This window comes from Callionymus lyra, chromosome 4, assembly GCF_982586985.1.
Source record: "Callionymus lyra chromosome 4, fCalLyr1.hap1.1, whole genome shotgun sequence".
Lineage (NCBI taxonomy): Eukaryota > Metazoa > Chordata > Actinopteri > Syngnathiformes > Callionymidae > Callionymus > Callionymus lyra.
Genome location: NC_141821.1, coordinates 19,042,765 through 19,066,784, shown reverse-complemented (window position 1 = coordinate 19,066,784; position 24,020 = coordinate 19,042,765). Strand labels below are relative to the sequence as shown.

Below are 24,020 nucleotides of genomic sequence, written 5' to 3'. Positions count from 1 at the left end.
AGAAAATGGGGGTTTGTTTAAAAAGCAAATGGCTTTGGTCTAAAGTTCATTTGGAGACCTCTCTAATTAAATAGAGAACCGAGAGCTTAAGTTAATTTGTAATTCCCCCCGGTCCAGAAATTAGACCCGTCACGAGTTCTCTTTTTTTTTGGAAAGCCAAAAAAAAAAGGTACGAGTGCAGATTTCTGCTCCTGTCCACGAATGCATAAATCGTTCATTCGTCTTTTTAAAAAAAAAAAGAAAATGTTTCGCAATTCCCTCGACGTAAACGCCGTGTTTTTGTGGCGTGTCGGAGAAGCGCTCAGGAGATGTTTAAGCAAAAAGGGGCGCATAGCTCGTGGCGTCAGTCAGGATACCTGCCCTATTATTATGTTCATAAAGATAATGACAGGGCTCGGGTCCCGCCAAGTACTGTCTTCCAAAAGCAGCAGGGGATTGAACTTTAAACTTTATTGTTACCCCTGGAAAACAACTGCACCGTTTTGGTACCCGGGCCAGAATTCTATCTGGGTGATTAGCAAGGTGTTTGTCTTCCTCCAGCTGAAGTATTCTTTGACTAATACGCTGCACTATTTAATAGCTTGGCTGTAGTTCACTGCATGGCACAGATCAGTTTCTCCAAATAGGGCAATATTTGTGCTACAAAAAAAAGGATTTTCTGGCAACCACTTGCAATCCCGTAGCCGTCGACTCTACCATCTAGACTCGCTGCTCTTACCCAAAGTTACGGGACGCAAAAAAAAAAAGAAAGGATTGTACGCTTATGGTTTACACTGCATAACCGGCCTTTTATATTTGCCAGGTGGATGTGAAATGCCTGCGTCAGAGACTGCTCTCTCTGTCTGTCTGAGTGTGTGCTATCCTTGACTGACGTGGACACTGTTTGCTTAACCTCTTCTGTGCTGAACTACCACAGCCGTGTCAGTTTATGTGTGTGTGTGTGTGTGTGTGTGTGTGTGTGTGTGTGTGCTTGTGCGGGACGAGTGGCAGCAGTTTTCATATTTCACATCTGAGAGTCAGTTTTTTAAGATAATTAAAAAAAAATGATGTCAATGCATCTTTATTAGCCTGGGTGATAGATCTTCAAAAACACCCCCAAAACTAACTGATATTTTTAGATACTTTTTTCCGCTTCTTCCTTCTGCAGCATAACAAAGATGGCCGCCAAACGTGTTGATGAAAATGACAATCTTTATCATATTTTTTTTTTTTGTACCGTCTAAACACCCCCTATTTTAAAAGCTCTATATTTATCGGGATTATTAATTTCACTTGACGGGTAATCCGACCATACCGAGGCCGCGTATGTGCGATGTTATTGGCGCGCGCGCTCGGAGTGTGTGCGGGGTTTCATGCTTTAGCCACATCCAAAAGATAAGACCGTGATTTATGTAACCGCTAAGCTCTTTCATATTGTGTATGTGTACCTTGCAAGAGCACGACGAGCAGGCTAGATTAATATTTATTTAGTACAGGCAAATCAAGGATTAAGCAGTCATCATTTTAGCACTAATCCACGTCTCTGGTGAGATGCAGAGACAAAGAGAGGCAGATTACTAAACACATAACGCTGCAGAAACACAATTAGTTGGCGGCTTGATTTCCCCAGCTGAGTATTAAGCGAGATGGACACTAGTTTGTGCAAACACATGGTCTCACTGTCACTCTCCACTCTCTTACGAAACGCAAAGGGGTGGATGCCATGAAGGGCAATCTTTTCAATCCCGGCCTCAAAACTCTCGCCCCCTTATTTTTTTTTTTTCCTCCCAAAGACTCCCCTCATTAAAATTAGCAGCGGTTTGTCTGATTCACTCATCTGACGAAAATGTGTCTCATGATCCTTGCACTGTCCAAAAACGCGCACATACACTCGCACTGTTTATATTCTGACGCACACACTCACGTCGACACACATGCATGAGCGATGAATACTCCTTTTTTTAGCTTCGACCTCGTGGGAGGGGACAGTGTGCTTTTAGTGAGCTCTGAGTTCTATTTGTGTGTGTGTGTGTGTGTGTGTGTGATTTTTGCAAATAACATTTACTAATTGAGTTAAGCTGCTTTTCTGGAGAAGCAGCGAGAAAGATGAAAGACTCATATGTATGTTTTTGGTTATTTTGTTAACAGTCCGTGCAGTAATGTACTCAACGTTTAGCACTCTCAGGTGATAATCATGATGTGCAGCGCATGTTTTTCTCCGCTTTTTATAGTGTTTTTGCTCAACTTCGCGCTTGCCTTTGACCTGCTCAGATCGTAGTGATGCAGTAGGAAAACTATTCCTTCACCTAAAATACGTGATATGTGAGAAGACTTTTTTGATCGTGACTTACAACGTTTGGCATGTTTCCTCTCATGCTCATAGAAGCTTTTTTTCTTCAACCGCCCAATTTTTCAATCTCTCAAATGATCAGTAAATCTCATTGAAATCTCTTTTTTTTTTTCCTTTTTATTTCCCAAAGATATTTTTCCAACAGACGGACTGATCTAGCAGAAGCGACTCCGTGTGTCTGCCAATTTTCATTCTTAAAAGAACCCTTAAAAAATGAATAAGAATAACGTTCCTTTTTTATGAAGGGATGGATTAGAAATGAGCCAAAAAAAAGAGCACTGATAAGCTGTTACCACGAGTGGAGCTCAATTATAGGCAGGAGTCAGGGGTCTAAAAACCTCTGTGTGAAAGACAAAAATGAAAAGGAATGAGCCAAATATAAAGAATGAACAGACAAGTCGTGCTGGGATGAAGAAGGACAGGGAAACCACTCAGGGAGAATTCCATCCTCAGTTCCCCTTTGCCCTCCCTTACTCTTGCCCCGGCCATTGAATGTTAATGGCTTTTCTTCCTCACCCCCCCCCCCACCAAACACATAGACATGCACACATATATACACATTTAACACAGCAACCCCCTCCGTTCCCCCCACCCGTGGACACAAGCGCATTGTTTGTGCCACTGACTCTATTCTTTCAAACTTAATTACCTTCTTGCCTTTTGTGGCATCAGGGGCTGAAAGTTTTTGCTCCGTGGCCGCCGAGGTCGTCACACATTCTTTACTGATGCATTCTCTTAATCTGCTGGGTTTTTTGGGGAAGAGGAGTGATGTCCTATGGTGGATATAGTACCCTCATGTGCAAGCATGCATGCACGTGCATGGTCATAACAATCCGGGGCATAGACTGCCCTTTGTTTGTGTGGTTCATTTCCAATCAGGTCTAATTAACTTGAGAGTGTTTCCAGATTGCAAAGAAAGAAAAGAAACAACTACTTTTTTTTGTTGTTGTCTTCGCTGCTTTGGGTTGCATAGGAAGGCAGAAAATAAAAGGAGAATTTGCTTCCTTGATTGCTTTTAAGACTCCTTAGTAAGTAGAAAAAGGAAATGTGAGCCATCAGATTGTTACTCGTTGTTTTCCATGTTCTAATTAGAATTGAAAGACTTTATTTGTAATGAGATTTCAGTTGACATTAATGCATTAAACTTAGGTCCACATAACAGGACACCCATCGATTGTGACTCCGAAAACGTTATATTGACGAACGTCTCGACAAAAGTACATTGATTGAGCCGAACGGGAAACCTGACCATCTGTTTAGCGGTTGCCCTGAAGCGTTGGTGAAAAGAAGTATTTTCACTCCTCTGTCTGAGGAAAAAAGCCGGTTGTAATCTGACCCTTGATCAGATTTTGGGACCCATCTGCGGCTTGAGTCATATGACGCTCGAGTTGCAAGGAGGAACAAAAAAAAAAAGTAACATGGCCTTGGAGTTTTAGGTTCTCTCAGCCTCTAGTCAACTTATTTGACCGTTGTTGTCTTCTGCTCGCCTGCTGCTCGACATTTCCTCCGCTACTCTAGATATTTTCTTTCAGGAACAATGACTTCCCAGGTATGAACCTGAAGCGTAGCCAGGTGTAATGTTTCCTGATGAGACCAATTTACCTGTCATCAACCCGGGGGATGGAACCTACATACCTGTTAAAGACAAACAAAACAAAAAAAAAAGACTTCCATCCTCCTTGTTCTCCACATAGTTGTTGACTTCTGTCATAAGTAGATGTGTTTTTTTTAGCTTAACATTTTTGTGGGATCGGTAATTTGTCGGGACACGGCTCCACTGCTAAATGAGGAGGCACCTGAAGTAGGTGTCTGAGCCGCACCTTTCAATAATAACATGGTGTCTTTTGTTAATGAAGGCCTTGGCTCTCTCAAGGGAAGCATTGAGGAGAGGGTAGAGACACTGAAAAGGGTGTTGGGTGCACCGGGGAGATCCACTATATCTAATGTCTACTATTACACCTCCAGGCTACAAACAAAGGCTGCCTAAAATCCCTTAAGAAGTAAAAACAATGAAGGAAAAAAAACTTTGGTCACACAAAAGCCACCCCCCCCCCCTCAAGTTTTTGGTAATTTTCTCCCGCTGTCTTTTCTCTTAAGACCTCCGATACAAAGAAGTAGTCTGTGATTGTGTGCATGTGTGCTTTGCAGCTTTTGGAAAGGCAGAAAAAAAAGTGATAATTCCCTACATACGTTACCCTTTTTTGTCCACCATCCGGCCATCTTTGCACAGAAACAAACAAACAGGTCTAATTAGACCAGAGTAGGCCTATTCATTGCACTGACAGTGGGAGATGGATGTACTGGCTTTCACAGTAGCCTTCTCTTTTGTCTTTGGTTAACGTTTGGTGACATTTTGAAAGAAGATTCAGTGTCGGACTCGGGGGCCACATGCGGAGAGAGGACTGACCTTCAAAGGGACCTCAAGGAATAGACACACAACTATAATCTCATACTGACCGGTCTTTATTGTTTAAACTTTGCAGAGCCTTTTCAAACGGTTACCGTGTGGATTTAAGGCTGGGATTCGTTTAACAGGCTTAAGTAGGTGTTGATTCCAGAGTTAAAATATTCTCTCGACTAATAGCAACACGGCCTGCCCTCTACCGAGCAAAGCAGCCGAAACAATTTTTGCTGAAGAATCTGAAACAAACATATACACGTGTAAACAAAGGCGACTTTGTGGCGGCGCTGCAATTACAGGTTTGGCAGACTCCTGAGAATGCACGATAGTCTGACAGTAGGACAAAGACAGTGGTGGGGGGGGGGGGGGGGGGAGGCTCTGACATCACCAGGAGTGTGCGTCAGGTCTACGGCTGTCTGGACCTGTTTTAATTTGTCAAAACACATTGGACAATGGGAAATTTGTATTTATTGTACCTAAGAAATTCCACCGCTGTTTTAGTCAGAGGGAGAAAGTCCAGGCAGATGAAGGTGCAGAGCAAAGTTCTGTGTCTCAGGGGAAAGCATACAGGGAGGGGGAAAGAAAGATAGCGGTGGTGGGGGGGAGAAAAACAAAAGACCTCTGAGCTCCAGTCTCCCATCAGAACTAGCAGTGTCCAAAGCAGGCATTCCAAGGCTATTATTTGAACCTCAGTGGATCTGATCTGCCACTTTAATTACCTGTGCATGTGTGTGCGTGAAAGCGAGGGGGATATGCTTAATTAAAAAAACAAAGGTAGGTGCGGCTTTAGACCGTCACTTTTGTTCTTTCCTGAGCAAGGCCACCGTCCCCCCCCTGTCCCCCACCCAAATGCCGTGAAACAACTGCCTCTTTTGTCGGTTTCTATCAGGATGTATCTGTCCATCTAACTTTCTCAATTGCACTGTCTCGCTGTGTGCTTGGTTAGCAGAGCGAAGGAAGTAGGAGGGAGGGGGCACCGGGGTTGCATGGGTTTAGGTCCAGCGGTAACATGATCTGCTTTAAAAGAAGCAGTATTGGTCGCTACTGCGGGGAAAAGGGGCGCAAAAGCCATTGGAACGGAATTAAAACAATATGAAGCAAGGCCGTTATCTTCCCTGCACCTTAATGCCCAAGACACGATGTAAGGTAATTTGAAGTCATTTTTAAATGCTCAACGATTGTTTATAGTTTGGACTGTTGGTTTACGGACCACGCGTAGATGTCACGGGCCATAATAATGTTATAAACGCAAGTTTCGTTTTTTAGATGGAGGTCTACCGGAGAGTTACGTGTAGTGTGTGTATCAATGACATGCTTCTCCCATGATTAGTGTGTTGCATTAAAGATAGAGAGAGTAACTCAATGCGTAAACAAGCATGTGTTCAAGAAGACGGGTTGGAGATCAATGGCAATGGAAACTCAGATTATTTGGAGAATATTGTCTATACATTTCTAGGTTTTAAAAAGTAAAATTATGAAGTACCATTTTGTAGATGTTGAAAGATATGTCTTATAGTTGTGTCTTGATGCCATTACTGTCCTCACAAAAAGCCGTCTAATGGCGTCAGGCAGTGTGTCTAAGCCACAGAGATGAGACGCCGACTGAACCACAGGACTTTATTTCATACTTAAAATGGTTAGAGATGCGTGGTTTATAAACATCGTTGTTTAATGTCCGAGCCACAGTTCAACGAGGAGTTGGCTCCCCATTGAAAGTGATACCATTAGTACAAATTCCTGTTGCTTGTCTCACACTGTCGCAGTTTAACCCTAAATCACTTTTGACACCAGTAGGAAAATTCGGTACAGGAGTGACGTTCAGTTGTACTTTCCTTTTTTTTAATATCATAAACACTCATTTCTTGTTTTCGAAGTTGATTATTTAATGTCAAATGTATTTCTGTAAAAACATTATCATCTGTTATGAAAATAAATACCAGACCACTAAATTTCCTTTTGTTCATATCAAAATTATATCTATATTTTCGTATAAGAAACTTCAAAATTCAAGTTACAGTACACCCTCTGTTCAACGGAAACAGCAGGAACCAAACATTAATTTCCTCCTCATGAATTCTTCTTTAATCTCACATTGAAACACAGAACACTTTCGCAGCACACTAGGAGAAACATAATTTCTCTCTTTTAATCTATCACTAGTCCCCATGGAATCATCTCGTGGAAATGTCAGATTAGACCTGATTACAGAGTGCGCGTGCACGCACCCGCAAACATACCCACACATGTTTAATTTCATTCCTCACGCTTTTACAGTGTCTCCCACTGGCTTTGTTTAGCCCTGGATTGTTTCAGATTAATCCTCTAATTGCTTTGAAGCTTTGTTGTTAGGGAGAGAGTGTGCGTCGAAAAAGAAAAAAGAGGCGGATTTAAGCAGCAGGTGGAATGGGTTAAAGGTTAACACGGCTCTTTAAAGCTTTCTTTTAATGCCAGCTCATTTACAAGCACGCATCTATCAAGGTTTCGGTAATGTATCAAGAAAGACTCGTATGTTGTCAGTTATCTGGCACTGGTTAACTTACCTTGGAAACATTTCTCGGTGAAATAGATGCAAACATATTTAAGTTAGTCCTGCTATCAGCACATCCATGAGTGTTTAAAAAAAAATAGTTTCTGATTATGAAAGGAAAGTGCTTATTATTTGATCTTAGACGCTTGCGTGCACTTTTGCCTCGCTCGATTGTAACAAAACAAAGTTGAAAAGAGTTGAGTTATGGGCAGCAACCCAGGATTGTACAGCCAACTGATTTTCCAAACATTTCCCCTTAACATATTATTCGTTTAATCTCGGAATAAAAAGTGGTGGAGATATTATTATAATGCAAATACACTACCGAGTACTGCCTTAGTCAATGCGGATTATACAGGGTGTCCTTAATCTTTCTTTCCCCATCCACACAGTCGGAACCGTGTCTTCAGGGCATTAATAGGTTAATAGGTGCTGCCTAATTAACAACTCCTGACTGGTAAGAGCATGCCAAGACTGATTTGGCCGACAAGTGAAGACTCTTCTTAATCTAATCCACTTCTTCCCCCAAAAGAACAGGCCTTTGATGTGGCTTTTTCACTGTAGTTAGGCCACATTTCTAAACTTCACCTTTTGTGGCTCTACCTTTTTATCTAGTTTATAGTAAGTAAACAAAGTACTTCTATTTTTATGTTTCACATATATATTTAAACAAACTAAAAAGCTGTGTCATCCGTAATGAACGTAACGTCAAACTTGGGTATTCCTTGACATATTTTGATGGATATGTACATGTGAACTGACCAATTGCTTTTTGTTTGTCTTTCAGGTCCCTGTTAGGCTGGATGAGATGAGATCCCTATGTAGTGGTCGACATGGCAACTTGTGACTCTCCCCCTATGGTGTCGTCACGGCAGCAAGAACATGGTGGCCAGAGGTTGGACGCTGCTGCTGAGGACAACCCTGTCGTGGCCATGGAGACTGTCGCCAATGGCAACAACACCAATAACAACCAGTTATCGCCTGTAGCCATTGGAGAGTCAGAAAATGGCATCGGAGAGCCCACTGTTAGCCTGCTGAGGTCAACAGCTACCCCCACTACTGTCAGTGCAACCATTGACCCTGTTATTGAACAGAGTCGGAGAGAAAGCTTTACTACCAGTAGCAAAGGGAGTGTTACTGGGACTTTACCGGGAGTGGGAGGAGGAGCTGCTTTGGGTTCGGACTGTTCTGCCCCTGCCACGTCACCCGTGGCACCGGCAAAAGAGATTCCCTGCAACGAATGTTCTAGCTCATTTTCCAGTTTACAAAAATACATGGAGCATCACTGCCCCAGTGCCCGCTTGCCTACAACCGGAGGTCATGAAGAGGGTGAGGAGATGGATACAATGGTGGGTGAGGAGAGTGATGATGAGGTAGAGCATGAGGGAGGTGCTGCAGATGCGGGTGAACTGAACAGCGAGATGGAAGATGAGAGTGATGTGGAGAACCTGTGTGGTGAGATCATCTACCAGCCAGATGGCTCCGCCTTTATCCTGGAGGACACCAAAGAGCAGTGCGGCAGCCAGGGAGGGCTCCCTGGGCCTATCCATTTCAGGGGGCTCCATTCCTCCCAGCCCTTCGCCAATTCCCAGGCTAACAGTGGCCAAGGTGGTCTAAGTCCTGTGGAGGAGCCTCTTGAGCAGCCCGCTGCACCCATGTCCTTCTACCCCCAGATCATCAACTCCTTCCACATCGCCTCATCTTTTGGGAGTAAACCCCTAGCAGCTGACCACCCCTCCTTCCCAAATACCTCACCTGGGGGGCTGGCCGGCGCTGGTCCCGTGTTGCACAGTTTCCGTGTTTATGACCTCCGCCACAAGAATGACAAAGACTATCTTACGGGGGATGGTGGAGCCAAAAACTCATGTGTGTCCAAAGATGTCCCCAACAATGTGGACTTGTCCAAGTTCGAGGGCTGCGTGGCTGATGGGCGGCGAAAGCCTGTTTTGATGTGTTTCCTGTGCAAACTGTCATTTGGCTTCAGTCGTTCCTTTGTGACCCACGCTGTTCACGACCACCGAATGACCCTGAATGAGCAGGAGCAGAAGCTGCTAAGCAATAAGCACGTCTCTGCCATCATCCAGGGCATCGGCAAGGACAAAGAACCTCTTATAAGCTTTCTGGAACCAAAAAAAACCCCTAATTCTGTGCTACCCCATTTACCCACACCTAGCAACTTCTTAGGGCCTGACACTGGGCTCCGTGGCTTGTGGAATGCTTTCCACACTAGTTCGGAGGCAGATTCTCTGCAGGCAGGATTTGCTTTTCTAAAGGGCAGTGCCAGCAGCTCCTCCAATGACCAAATCCCAAGAACCCAAACCATGCCAAAGGCTGAGACCAACCCAAACCTCGGGGGAGGGGCTGGTGCCCAAAAATCCTCCAGTGGGATTTCTTCTGCTGCCGCTGGTGGCAACCTGGAAGGTCGGAACTCTGATAATGACTGTAAGGGCCACAGTAGGGACACATGCACTTTGCAACCCAATGGGCTGGACCTGAGCCAGTACCCGTCCATTAAGCGGGAGCCTGGTGCATTGAGAGAACAGAGTCCGGAGCAGGATGAGGACGAATTCTCGAATAGTGGTGGAATAGAAATGGAGGAGGAGCCGACGATGGACAGCAAACAGGCTGACAGCAACAGTAGCAAAGATTTCCCTCTCTTAAACCAAAGTATTTCCCCCCTTTCCAACAGTGTGCTAATGTTTAACAGTGACAGCAAAGGCCCTACATCCACCTCCTCTTCCTCCCTGCCGGGTAGTGAGAAACTGGACATGGAAAGAAGCCGGCTGTCTGCCACCCTGGCAGCCACCAGGGAGCGGGAGAGCAGCAATGACTCGACAAATGAAACCCAAATGGGTCGTGATGGTTCTTCACCGCCCTCCCACCCGCTTGACATGATTATGTTGCGTCGGGACGATGAGAGTCCAGGACCTCTTCTATCACACACAGGGAATATCAGTACGCCTGGAACACCAGGTACACCGGGTACCCCTGGTCCTGGAGAAGGGTCACCAGGGAGTGGAGTAGAGTGTCCAAAGTGTGATACTGTCTTGGGATCTTCGCGGTCCCTTGGTGGGCATATGACGATGATGCATTCCCGTAATTCCTGCAAGACACTGAAGTGTCCAAAGTGTAACTGGCACTACAAGTATCAGCAGACGCTGGATGCCCACATGAAGGAAAAACATCCAGAGTCGGGAGGATCCTGTGCTTACTGCCGTACAGGACAGCCTCACCCTCGCTTAGCAAGAGGTGAAAGCTACACCTGTGGATACAAGCCTTTCCGCTGTGAGGTCGGTCTAACTCTCTATTGAAGCTTGTGAATATGAAGTAGTATAAGAAGCTCCACCCTCTCATACTCCATTCTTTGTATAGTATTCCCATAGACATTTTTTACCAACAGTATAACATGGTTCATTTTGTTGGTAGGGGATCTTACACTTAACATATTTAATGCATGTATGACCAAATGTCATGAATTAATAAGCAATTTTCTTTAGGAAATTAATTAATTCCTCCTATTAAGTACAAGATAAAATGACCAGTTTGACCTGGTTTCTTAACTCACACATGTATTTTAACTTCCTTTGTCTCTTTAGGTATGCAATTATTCAACTACCACCAAAGGCAACCTTAGCATTCATATGCAGTCCGACAAGCATCTTAACAACGTACAAACGCTGCAGAATGGAGGAAGTGAGGCACAATACAACCACAACCACGCCAGCGCGGTGCCCAGTGTGAGCCTCGGAGGAGGCTGCGGAGCGCCCTCACCATCCAAGCCCAAACAGAAACCAACTTGGCGCTGCGAGGTAATTAAACAAACAGACCGTCATTGTAGCAATTCACTCACAACATAGCGATTGACTTGTTACAGTATCTGCACAATGATCTAGTTATTTCCCTCTAAGCCACAGCCATTATTTTTGGCATTTACAGTACCGTGTGACTTAAGTCATTATGAGCGTTGCATATTGCTATTTTCAAGGCAATTGGAAAGCACTGATTCATTCGATCGTTTTGTTTTTATTTTCCAGGTGTGTGACTATGAGACCAACGTGGCTCGTAACCTGCGAATCCACATGACTAGCGAGAAACACATGCACAACATGATGCTGTTGCAACAGAACATGAAGCAGATCCAACACAGCCTCCATCTCGGGCTGGCCCCAGCTGAGGCAGAGCTGTACCAGTACTACCTGGCCCAAAACATCGGCCTGGCCGGCGTCAAACTGGAGAACCCGGCTGGCGGCGGCGGCCCAGACGCTCAGATGATGATTAACCCATTCCAGCTAGATCCGGCAACAGCCAGTGCCCTTGGATCTGGTCTAGGTGAGTAATAGTTTCTCCCACGAATTCTCTCAGTTTATCATTGTTATCCCACATATCTGATGTCAATGGGGTATTGTTTTTATCTCGGTGCCTTTTGTTGTTTTTTCCCTTCCACTCTCACCTTCCCTTTTCTCTTATGTTCCCTTCTTTCCTCACCCCCAGCTCATCCTCTTTTCTTTTTTTTCTCCCCTTCTCTTATCTCTGCTCTCACGTGGTGCCTCCGCCATTGTCTCATTTCTTTGACCCTTCTTTCTGATTAAAAAGTGATTATGAGATGCCACATGAGAATTATTCTTAATCTTTCATTTGTAATTTTCTTAAGTCAGCTTAATCCCCCTCAACCACCTCCACTCGCCAACACACCACCCCACCTTCTCCCATCCTAAAGCGCACACACACACAGCAGGAAGTGGATTCCCATAGGAGGGAAAGAGATTTAACAATGACCCTGCAGTGTTACACACACTCACACCCGTACACACATGCCACACACATACACGCATTCATACACCCTCCTATAGTGAGGAGCTCAGATAGCAGATGTACTCGCAGTGAATTACACTCACTGATCACGGTTCCCCATTGCAAGCACAGCTGTCAATATGGTGAAACACACACACACAGAAATACACTTTTTCTTAATGTGGATTGATGTGTCCACCATTCTGCATGTTTTGGGTCTTAACTAGATAACCACGATTTGACATTAAGTTAAACTTTGAGGATGAAACTTAAGTCATTTCTATTTCTTCCTGCTGTCACCACACACACACACACCATATTTAAATCTTTGACTAACTGCAGTAATTGAGTGCAAAGTGAAATAAATTAAGAAATAAAAGCTTCTTTGTAATCTGGTGTGATCCAAACATGAAATGGCTGTAAGTGAGGCATGTGCCTTGAAAGACAATGAAGGGATCAAACACGATAGTTAATTGCATTTCTATGAATGGCAGATCTGTTTTCTTGCTCTGCGACCGAAGAAAAGACGAACTGTGTGATACATTCTTCTCAGATCTGTGCGTAAGAACCAGCTCAATGCCTTAAGACCATTGTGCCGGCGCGCCTGCGAGCGGTAATTAAAGATACCTGATGAGCGTGTTAGCAAGTTGAAAAGGATGATTGTAATTGATCCTGATTCAATCCTATTAGAGTTTTTTATAGACAAGACTTTGTGAGGAGCCAAAGTCCTCTTTTATCAAATCCTTTTTTGAAAACGAAGCCTACATAGAGGAGCCTTTTCTCTTTTAACACTTAATTCCATTCTCTCCTTTGAAATTATTAATTTCTTTTTGTAAATACAATGAGTATTATGAATACTAGAAACTGATGGTGGCACTTCTGGAAGCGTCAGTATTTACGTGCAATACTCCTGATTGAGATATCCAATGATGGATTAGCCAAGATGACGTGTCGTGATGCTTTCATTTCTTTCCACAGTGAACAGCGACCTCTCAGCGGAGCTGCGTCTCGCCACCGGTCAACTTATGGCAGATGACCTCTCGCTGGTGTCCTCAGGTGCAATGGGCGGCGTCTCCACGTCGGACCCTTCCCTCGGCTCCCTGTCGCCCCCCATTAGTGACCCCTTGCTGCGCCTGTACCAGTGTGCCGTGTGCAACTGCTACTCGTCCGACAGCCTGGAGGCCCTCAACGCCCATGTGAACGCGGAGCGCTCGTTGCCCGAAGAGGAGTGGCGCTGTGTGGTCGGCGACGTCTACCAGTGCAAGCTGTGCAGCTACAACACGCAGCTTAAGGCCAACTTTCAGCTGCACTGCAAGACGGACAAGCACATGCAGAAGCACCAGCTGGTGGCCCACATCAAGGAGGGAGGCAAAGCCAACCAGTGGAGATTAAAGTGTGTGGCCATTGGCAACCCTGTGCACCTCAAGTGTAATGCCTGTGACTATTACAGCAATAGTGTGGATAAACTGAGGCTACATGCCACCAACCAGCGGCATGAAGCTTCCATCCGGCTCTACAAGGTAAAAAAAAAACCCCCTCATCTATCACATAATTGAACTCATTGACGAAAAGTGAAATATATCTTATTTGTGAACAACTGACAAAGAAAAGAGAGTGTGACCCATTTTCTTAACTGCAGCCATCAGAAGGCCTTCAATTTCCCATGAGCAGAGAATGACGGAGATAGAAAAGGTCACTGTGTGTATGTGGGATGATTGCCATCAGATACGGGTGCATTTCCTGCTGTCACTACCGTTACTGTTAATTATACATAAGTCAAGTACTCTCTGTGGATTTCAGATACGTTTCCAATTATTTTCACGTGTTTTTTTTTTTTTTGCCGCTAATTCCTTTAGCTGTAAATAATTGTGGAATCTCTCGTCGGGGGTAACACTCGAGTCAACTGGAATGACACCAATTAACAGGATGTTAATAGAGATGTATGAGCGAAAGATGAAACTTTTCAGTTTCACGGGTGACAGTTTCCTCTATTTTTTTTTGTCAATTCATGTATACAGAGAGATCAAAAATATCTGAACATAAAACAGGAGTTTTGTCCAATCGTTTTTCATCACCAAGTTGAATAATCTACTCGGTGAAGGGCTGCCTATAACTAAGCTTCTCTCAGTTTCGATCATTTTGAAATATATAAAACCTTTTCTAATCTTAAACGGAGCAAAGGTGAATTAATTCATCAGACGTTCGCTCAGAAGAAGCCGCTTCATTTCCAAGGCCTTGACCTCTAGAACAGGATCAAGTGCATTACATTAATGAGGATTTGTTTCCGTCTTTGCCAAACCTGTGTGTGTGTGTGTGTGTGTGTGTGTGAACCTTATGTTGCTCTACCAAACAAGAGCGACTTCGCTCTTTAAGAGCATATCTGAAATTAAAACCAAATCGAGTAAAACCATGGGACTTAAATTTGCTCATATGACTTTTTTGTTCTCATTGTATCCAGAATTGTTTTCGCAAATGCAAAGTAAAGTCATAAATTCTTTGTTAATCTGTGACTAATTCATTTGATGCTATTGGGTTCATTCCTAGAATAATTCAAAACAGTGGACATTGGGAACAGACTTTTCTTTTGTAGTGTAACTTGACGTGGGTGCAGTTAGTGTCAGTGGCAAGCTTTGACCTACTTACTTGTGACTTAAGTTAACATTAAAAAAAAAAACATTTTTGCTAGTCTAGTAAAGTTTAAAAATCGCTCCTACTGTACTTTTTTACATCATCTACCGACCCACCTACTGCACAAGCCCCGACAAATCTGTTCAACAGATGATGCATTTAATGCCTCTGGCAGAAGTCCCACTATTTTACCCTCCGACATGTGGTCAAAAGCACTAGGCGGTAGAGAAAGACCAGGAAAAAAAAAAACATTATTTGACCAGAAAAACACCTCTTCTTTCATGTACTGGCAGAGGTGAAAAGCACATGGGGATGAAGGTAGCTTGGCCGTGGCGTATGAAAGATTTGAGGATTGACGACTTTCCCATCTGGCCTTTTTGGAAACACGGTGTATCTGTAGGACTTCGGGGGAAACCATATGAAGATATGAACAAAAAGCATATTCAGGGGGTTTTATGGCTGCTTTGTAGCCGTGATAAAGTACTTCTGAAAGGGGAATTTTAAGGTTTTTTTTCCAGACTTTGCAAGAGGCAAATGACATTTGCAGCACATGGACTTCGAGTGTGCTGGGCACAGCAGGTGGGGAAGGAAGTTGAAGACCTTATAAGGAAATGATGCCTGCAGTTTTTGAAAGGAAAAAATACTTGTAACAAGAATCTTTTGTTAAACTCTCCGACTGTTTGGAAATCAGTCTGTTGTTGATTTCAAAACCTAGCCTTAACCATACTCTTGAGTTTCTATGATTCTCCCTGTAGTTCATGATGGGCAACCCTCGCCTTAATATACACTCAGACGGAGGAAAATCTTACAAGTGTTCCTCGGTTTAGTTTATCGAGACTGTGTATGCTTTAGTGCATGTGTCCACTGAGCTTTGAGGTTGTGATCCGGCCAGTACCCTCGGGTCATTAGGAGCTGAGAATGTTCATGGTCAATATGGCATAGACCACACACATTCTGCTACAACCACTGTCTCTTAGGCTGCTGTGGCACCTGTTTTTCAGATGACTTGCTGGAATAAATCTTGACTTCTCTACAGCCATCCCTGCCTCTTTCTAACATCTGTTAACTGTTTCAACAATCATTGGGCAAAGACGTACGATTCCGATCTCCCGCAGAATGTAGTTCGTGTCATATAAATCATTAAAAAACAATTTCGTATTGACAGTGGTTCCTGCTTAGTTTCCCATCATTTATTTTAGAATAAAATCCAAATAAATTGCTAAATGTATTCTTTGGTTTGCCACTGTGTCGAGTCAACCATTGCTCGTTGTAATTTCAAAATCAAATTGCTCCAAATATATGCAGCCCAAGTTATTGGACAGTGATTTGGACTTGCAACATGAGGAAATGGTCAAGAGATTTACTCTTATAGATTTACATAAAAAGCCATTGTGCCGTTCCCCCCTGAAATAGAAATAGAGACAGAATCTAATTCACCATTTAAGATACACACACTCAGGCTCACATTAAGTAGTAAGAGGCGCTGTACTTGTTTGTACGGTGAGTACATACAGTAAAGCATACGTTCAATTGTAGTCTCCATTATAGAGTTTTCCACTTGAGCCCGTGGCAGCTTGTTCTCCAAACGCTCTCTTGATCGTCGGGTAGTGCAGTCGCACACAGTTTCAAAAACAGTTGCCACTCTCCTTAACGTTCGCAGACACTTCACACTAGATGCCGCTCGAGATATAGATTTTTTTTTTTTATGTTCCGCTATGGAGAGGGATAAGCCAAGAGTTAAGGCGCTCAAACAGATGAGTGTGTTTGCTACACTTCTGACAGGTTTTTCCCTCTTTAAAACTGACTTTTTGCTCTTTGTGTGTGCGAAAGAAATACTAGTCTGTAGATTATTCAAATGGTATCCTCTTTCACCTGCGCGGAGATTACAATGCAAATCTTTCAGAGCGGCGGTGAAGTGGGAGGCGGCTAATTAAAGAATAAAAGCAGGTGTGTGTCTGTGTGTGTGTATGCATGTTGCTTTGTGTGCGTTGAATGGACAAACTCCCCCCCCTCACCTCAAGTACTCCTCATAGATATTAATAAGTGTTCCACCCATTCACCTTTAAAACGGTCAAACCAGATGGTCAGTGTACGGTGTGTTTTTCTTCAACTTTCCACTCCCGGCTTTTTTTATCATAAATTAGCTAATTGTCAATAGGTGTGATTCAAAGAAAGTAAACATGACTTATCTTGCCACCGAGCCGTAATCTTTTCTCCCTTTTGTCTTTAAACTTTCCCCACCCTCCTGTGGGCTATGGGTCACTCGGGTTGGGGCAGAGCAAGGCAGAGCCATTTGTCCATGTGCAGGCGACTGTGAAGCAGCCAGGCCTGACAGGTATGGGAACGATAGCCAGAGGGAGGGAGGTGGAGATATGAAGTGTGTGCACGGAGGGGGTCATTGTCCACACCGAAAAGGGAACATCCCGGGAAGTCGGAACAAAAGGACGTGAAGATCCCGGCGAATAATACTAGTTGAGAAAAGGAAATAAAAAAAAAGGATAATAATATCAAAATATAGACATTGTTGACTTTATATTTCTTAAATATATACAGTATATTAATTTTGCAATTTGTTATTGTTGTCGCCTTAATTACTCGAACAAGATTACACGATAGGAAAGTGTCGAAAAAATCCCCAAAATAGTTTCAGGCGCTCGGCGACAGTCCCCACTCTTCTCATGAATTCATCAGGAAACTGATATGGACAAAGTTGAACTGAAATACTCTTCAACACCCTAGCCCCGGGATCAATAACCAATCGATCGGCGTTAATTGTGGCTCCCTTGGAAGGCTCCCAAGTCCCACAGTCTTGTGCTGCTTCTCTCTATCCGTCTCTCTCCTCACACGCTCTGTCATTATCAGCATGTGGCCTAGCATTCGGCATTTCAGCATTCCAGCTGTAATTGATTTTAACCATTAGGTGCTCAGTGAATAGATAAGTAGTGGGAGATATTCGATTATACGGTGAAAGCCGGCGATGGGGATGAAAAGAAGGGAAGACGGTTTGAGGGATGTTGTCAGGAAAGAGGAACTGACCTGTCCTGCTGTCAGTGTCCCTCTCCGCCACTGGCCGGCTATCCTTGAAGCAGCAACAATACTGCTGACCTCCTGCGAGTTCAAGCAGCTTAGTTTCTACGAGGTAATCCCTAATGCTTTGAAATAGACCTGATAGAAAGCCCACTTACTTGTTCGGGATTAATCTGGTTTGGCGTGGTCGAGAGTTTTTTTCAGCACATTTAGTTAAATTAGCCAAAGGTTATGATTATTGCATCTTGTTTGGAAGTGAGGGGTGTGCTTCTTCTTCGATTCATTTTTTCCCTCATCCTTTTGTTTTTTAATGTGCAATTCTGCTGGCAACTTCCCTATTGTTGCTGTGCCCTTTAGCAAGAAGGGACATTTGATCATGTGCAGATGTCGGTGATATTGCTTTTCTACTGTTCCGTAATTTTTTTTTTTTTTTTTCCCCCTCCTGTCCTCTTCATCGGGCCAGGAGTGTAGGTTAGGACAAGGGGAATTGGGCGGATAGGGGGGCTGTGAGGGAACAAAGGCAAACATTTGAGTAATCTTCAAAGAGTCCATTGGTATGTTGAGTGGACACTGGTATGCGGACTGTGGCTGAAGCTTTTTTTTCAGGGGAAAACAATATCCTTCCTTTGGATGGCTGGGGTCTGGACAAACACGACCGACCATCTTTACCCAACACTGACAGTACTATCAGTTTACCAACGTTCTGTTGACCGGACGCTTGTTGTTGACGTCAGGGTTACGAGACGACAGTTACATTTTTCAACTATATAATCGCTGTAAATCGTGGATACAATTTCTTAACATTTATACTGTCACATTTGTCTAGCTTATAAAACTATTAATACCTAGTTTTTAGCTCATTTATATCATTATTTATACCTCATATTACTTTTTATTTAGTTTTCCTAAGCTTTTTGAACGATCTTCCTCTCTCTTTGCGCTCGATGGAGTCTCCTTCAAGAAACATCTTAAGACATTTTTATTATTGAACTGTGTTGTTCTCGGTGTTATCTTAACCTTTTAAGTATATATTTTATTGAGTATTGTTTTGATTGTTTAAGCGCTTTGTGACCCTGGTCTGGAAAAGCGCTCCATAAATATAAATTTTAAGTTTTAAAACACTGAATTCATCAGTTAGATGTGTTCTTTTTATGTAGCTTAACTACTATTCTTGACTTTTAAGAGGAAAAAAAGGGGTTTATTTAAAGATGTTTGTTGAAGTATATTTCGTGGGGGGTTTCGTTTTAACGCCTCTTCACTTCGCTGTACAAACAACCGGCCACATTGTCGCTAATATTTTTCACGCCACAAAGTGGGTTCTGTGTCGGGAATGGCCGTCTTACTGGGAGTTAAATGTCATACTCAGCGGATGATGTCTGGTGATTTATCTAACAGCTGCCATTTTGTGACAGTTTCAAAATGAACTCCCTTTTGTCCAGAAATCACCAGCCATTTTCTCACGAGGATCCACCCCGGAGATAATTTCTCCCATTTCTCCGTCATTAGCAGGGCCTGGTAGAAAGCCGGCGTTTTGTTCCCTCTACCTTTTGTTTTGTGCTAAGTGAAACCATGCGACAGGGTAGGGGCTAACTGGAAAACAATACTCGCCTTCACAGGCTCAGGAATGTGTAATTAGTGATTTGAACCCGACCACGCTTGTTGAGATTCTTCCCTATCATTCTGTCTCTCCATTTCTATCTCTTGTTCTTTTGTTCGCTCTGTGCCTTTTTCTATTTCTCTAACGCAGAGTTTCTGTCACTGTACAATTCTCTGATTCCTTTTGTCTAACCGTCTCTAATAGACGTTTTCCAGCCCAAGACTCCATTATTAGCTGCTGCTGCTGGCGCTAAAAATGTTTTTCTTACGTCTTTTTTCCTCCCCGGTTAAAGTTGGCACCTGTCAATCTAAAGACGTCCCAGATTATCTATTATCGGTCAAAGATCTGGATTTACCAAAAAAAGCGAATGTATTTCTCTTGGGTTCTTGTATATTCGTTTTTTTTTTTTTTGTCCAGCTCGGCTTGTTAAGATGTTCCCATAAACCCCACGATCCTGATCATATAATCACTGTCCCATTGGACATAGATAGATAAGATAATCCCGAGGTCTGGTCAGTCTCACCTGGCAGCCCGGGAGACAGGCGGGGGGGCTTTTAGACCCTAATGGGCCAAGGTCAGGACGGCTAATAGAGAGTAAGTGGCCGAACCGTGCTGTCTGAATCTAATGCTAATGTAAATACTGATCCATTTCCATGTGGGAGGGTGCATTTGAGCTGGCTTTTAAGACACCTCACACACATCATACACACACACACAGACACACACACACACACACCGTTTCTGCCATCTCTCAGGAGTTATTTTCAACTGCTGCCTCAACACTGTCTCAGATAAAGTGTGACTAATCTTCGTTTCCAACCCAGAAAAAAATGCATCATGTAAATGCTTAATGTGTTTTTCTTCCCCCTGTTTCTGTACAAGTAGGCATACATGCGTGAGTGTGTGTGTGTGTGTGTGTGTGTGTGTGTGTATGTGTGTTTGTGCACAAGCTGAGAAAAGTAAGAAGAGATAGGGAGACAGAAGTGATTTTTCCAAGAGAGGGGGCAGAGGTCAGGGAGCTGTGAACTTCAGATTGACATTTGGCCCTTTACGTCAGACGCACTCACATCAGTCCCACAAGTGTGTGAGTGTGTGTGTGTGTGTGTGTGTGTGTGTGTGTGTGTGTGTGTGTGTGTGTGTGTGTGTGCGCCTTCAAGCACAGATGTGAGTGTTTGCCAGGCATTTATGCAAGAGCTAGAGAAGGAAGAAGTGATCATAGGAAATTAAGTTTCCCCTAAAATAACATTTTATACCTGGACTAGGTTAAATTACTATTTTAAATTTTAAAAAAGATAACAAAAAGGGGGGATGATAGTGAACATAAAGAAAGTACAAATAAATAAGCCCACTTACATTAGGAGATGCCATTTTAAAATGACTTCTAATTTTTACTAGTGGTATTTCAAGGAAGGAGGTCATGTGATCATTGGTATTGTACGTAATTGTTGTTTTAATGACGGATCACACAACAACAAAACAAAGCTGTTGCTAAAGGAAAGAATGATAAGGAACGATGCAAAACATGGATAAATAAAAGCAGAGTAAATGAGGCTGGGTGTGTGAGGATGATAGTTTCAGGGCTGGGTTTCATCGCTAAAGATCACTGTAGGAGAAGACAATTTGAATTCCGTGTATATCCGTGCAGCCGTTTTTTTTTTTTACATTCGCGGCTTTTATTTGCATATTTGTTTTCGTACACTTGCAACACTGAAAGTGCGGCTCTCATTATCCGCGGAAGGGAAATGGCACGTACCTGAGCCCAGAGCACCTTCTTTTAGCAGCACAGTCTGCTGGCAAACTGGCTGGCAGTGATCTTGCGTTACATCTATGTCTTTGAGAGTGGGGTGTGGGGGGGGGTGTGTGGGGGGGTGAGTGGCGGTTAGCACTAACATGTGTCAGGGAGGTGGTAGCACTGATGGAATTCTACACTTGGCAGCCTTCCAGGCAGTGCTGGTATGTGTTTAAAATGCTTTCAAGGAACAAAACACGCTTTTGTTGTTTGCCGGGCCAAGTGGGGTTGTTTTTGTCTCCGATGGGCCCCCGGGGGCCGAGGGGATCGCACCGGAAGCTTGTGACAAACCAAACAGATACAACGACTGCAAACGATGGAGGGGGAAAAAAGAAACAAAATAACAAAAATAAGGCTGGTTTCACTTCCACAAAGTGAAGGACACACATTCACAAGAGTGTTTTGTCAGCGGAACATGCAAACCTGGAATGTATGTACCAGTTCTTTACATATAAAGCATGTACACACACGCTCCGACACTCAGACCAGTTATTAAGACATTCTTATTCCCACTATGTGTTCATTAGCTGCCTGGTTTTCTCATTTAATGACAGGAGAGGGTCATGTTTGTTGCTGAAAACCCTCATTTGTCATTTGTTTTATGGAGGAAGTGGCGACCCCGGAATATTTTTGTCGTGTTTTGACTCCACACAAAGTAGGCGTTGCCCCCGATATTACGAACAGAAGGAACGACACTTGCAAATGATATGCACTGATGCATAAACAGACGCACAAGAAAGAAGAGCGGAGGGAAAGATATACAAATAATTTAAAATTATTAGACGTGCGCACAGAAAAAAAGACACTTTCAAGAGATAAAAGGAGTTTTCAGAAGATGTAGTTTGCCGTGCCTTATCAAGAATTCAGTTAATGAGACAGCTTTGTCAGCGCACGTAGAACAAATGAATATGAGACAGTTTTGCTGCCGTCCTCGCAAACACACACATTGCAGGGGGAGGTGAGTTATGTGTGTGAAAAAAGGTGTTTTGTAAACATCTCATTCTGCATAATGAATGCACACACACTCGCTCATACTCCCACCACAAGGGAGCTTCCCTTACCTGTCAAGTCGGCTCTTCCTCCTCTCTTCTCATCTAACTTGGTGTGTGTGTGTGTGTGTATGTGTGATGACAATGGCTGTGAAAGGTGAACAACAAGTCTCAGTTGTGATCATTTGCATTCTGCTTATGTGTTGCACCTCCTCTACAAATCCTGTGCCATGTTGGGATCCACCCCATAATGCTTTTGATTGGCTCATTTGAAATTAGTTAAGAAAATAATGTTACTTTTCTTATATAATATAGATAAAACCAACATTAACAATATAAATATTCAACATATATATGTTAAAAATATGGTATTTGAGTTTCAAAGAAACTTTCTGTGTGGATTTCTCTGTTCTACCGTTGCTTAGGTTTACTCTGGGTACTCTGGTTTCCTCCCACTGGCAAAAAACATACTAAGGTTGATTGAAAAACTTTTAATCATCTGTAAATTGAGTAGTTGTTTGTTTCTCCGAGCCCTGGCTGGCGACCTGTTGGGGGTGTCCTCCCTACTTTACCCTAGGTAGCTGGGACAGGCTGTTGGCCCTTCATGCGACCCAAACCAGATAAACGGTAGAAAATGAAAGTTGTTTTTTTTGTAGGAAAGCACCGTGACAGTACATACCTCAGCCAAGAAGCCACACATATTTATTTTAGTTGTTCAAATGTTGTTTTTTATTTAAAGTTATGCTTTTGCTGGCAACCTACAAAGAGAACACCAACATAATTCTTATATTATTCTCCTAAAAACATATAAATAAGTAAATAAGTGACATTTATTTAACAGAAAGTTACAATTTTTATGATTGAAGTTTACATTTTCCTGTTGAATTCATGTTATATTTAGGGTTTACTTGTTTGTAATTACAAAAATAACAACTCCTATTGTGGAGTCCTGAGAAAAAAAGCTCCCATAATGAGCCCCCCCGCCACCAACCATCATTATTGGCCCCAGCCATTTTCTAAAAAGACTGGCTTTCACATTCATGCAACACAATGCAGGAGAAGTGCAATTGTTTGAATATGCATCGCACAGCCCGGGCCTGGCAGGAGTCAAAGTGTTCCTTTAAAACCTTCATAAATCATGGATGTTCTGGCCTGTGATCACCAGACCGCCGGCATGTCAGGCCAGCGAACGACAGACAAGCCTCTAGTTTGGGTCTTAAACAAACCCTCTGGAATGTGCTGATGGGGGGAGAATTAATATTAGGCTTAAACTTATCTGGCAGACGAGGTTCTCAACCCCCGAGTGGTTGGTTCAGCTCAGATCCTACAATTGAAATACATGGACATGTGAAAGATGTGAGTAATCTTTGGACACGACTTTTAAAGAGAACTTGTTTTTTCTTTTCTTTCTAGGTTAAACAATGGTAGTTGTTCCAGAACAAAAGCTACAATCTGCTGCCACTTACTAAAACATTGTCATTTCTCCACGAATGCTGAGAAGACATAAATAATCTAAACTCGTACTACATCAACGGTTGACACATTCTTGATACCTTCTTTTTTTTTTCATCCATCACTATCTTTTTTATCTCCTACGTTTATATACCGCGCACAAGGTGATGCTTAATTACTTTAAATGATTTATATTTCTTAGCTCATAACAATCTGTGTGTGTGTGGTTCCTGGTGCTTAGCGGTCCATCTCTCCTGCGAGGGTGGGAGGAAAGAAAAGAAGCAAATAAAGAGAGGCAAGAGAGAGAAAGAGCGAGGGAGGCCTCTTTTCACAGAGAAACAAAGATAGCTGTAATTAATGGCCCTGAGCTCTGGACTCGGGGAGCTTTCTTCTGACAACTCCGACTTAATTAAAACTTAAGACTTCTGAAAGGGCCTCTGACTGCGAGGGGACGTCCCACCGTCTCGTGAGAAAAACCTCATAAGATTCC

At 43.2% G+C, this 24,020-nt stretch overlaps 1 protein-coding gene across 3 annotated transcripts in view; it reads left to right on the top strand.

Moving 5' to 3' along the window:
• The window catches only part of zfhx4 (zinc finger homeobox 4), a 79,562-nt gene that overhangs the window by 12,655 nt on the left and 42,887 nt on the right, over positions 1-24,020 (top strand). For all 3 annotated transcript variants that reach the window (XM_087789083.1, XM_087789085.1, XM_087789084.1), the window contains exons 2-5: positions 8,045-10,547; positions 10,854-11,066; positions 11,292-11,586; positions 13,027-13,568. In XM_087789083.1, the coding sequence (XP_087645209.1) occupies positions 8,091-10,547; positions 10,854-11,066; positions 11,292-11,586; positions 13,027-13,568 (3,507 nt within the window). In that variant the 5' untranslated portion in view covers positions 8,045-8,090. The remainder of the gene's footprint in view (positions 1-8,044; positions 10,548-10,853; positions 11,067-11,291; positions 11,587-13,026; positions 13,569-24,020) is intronic.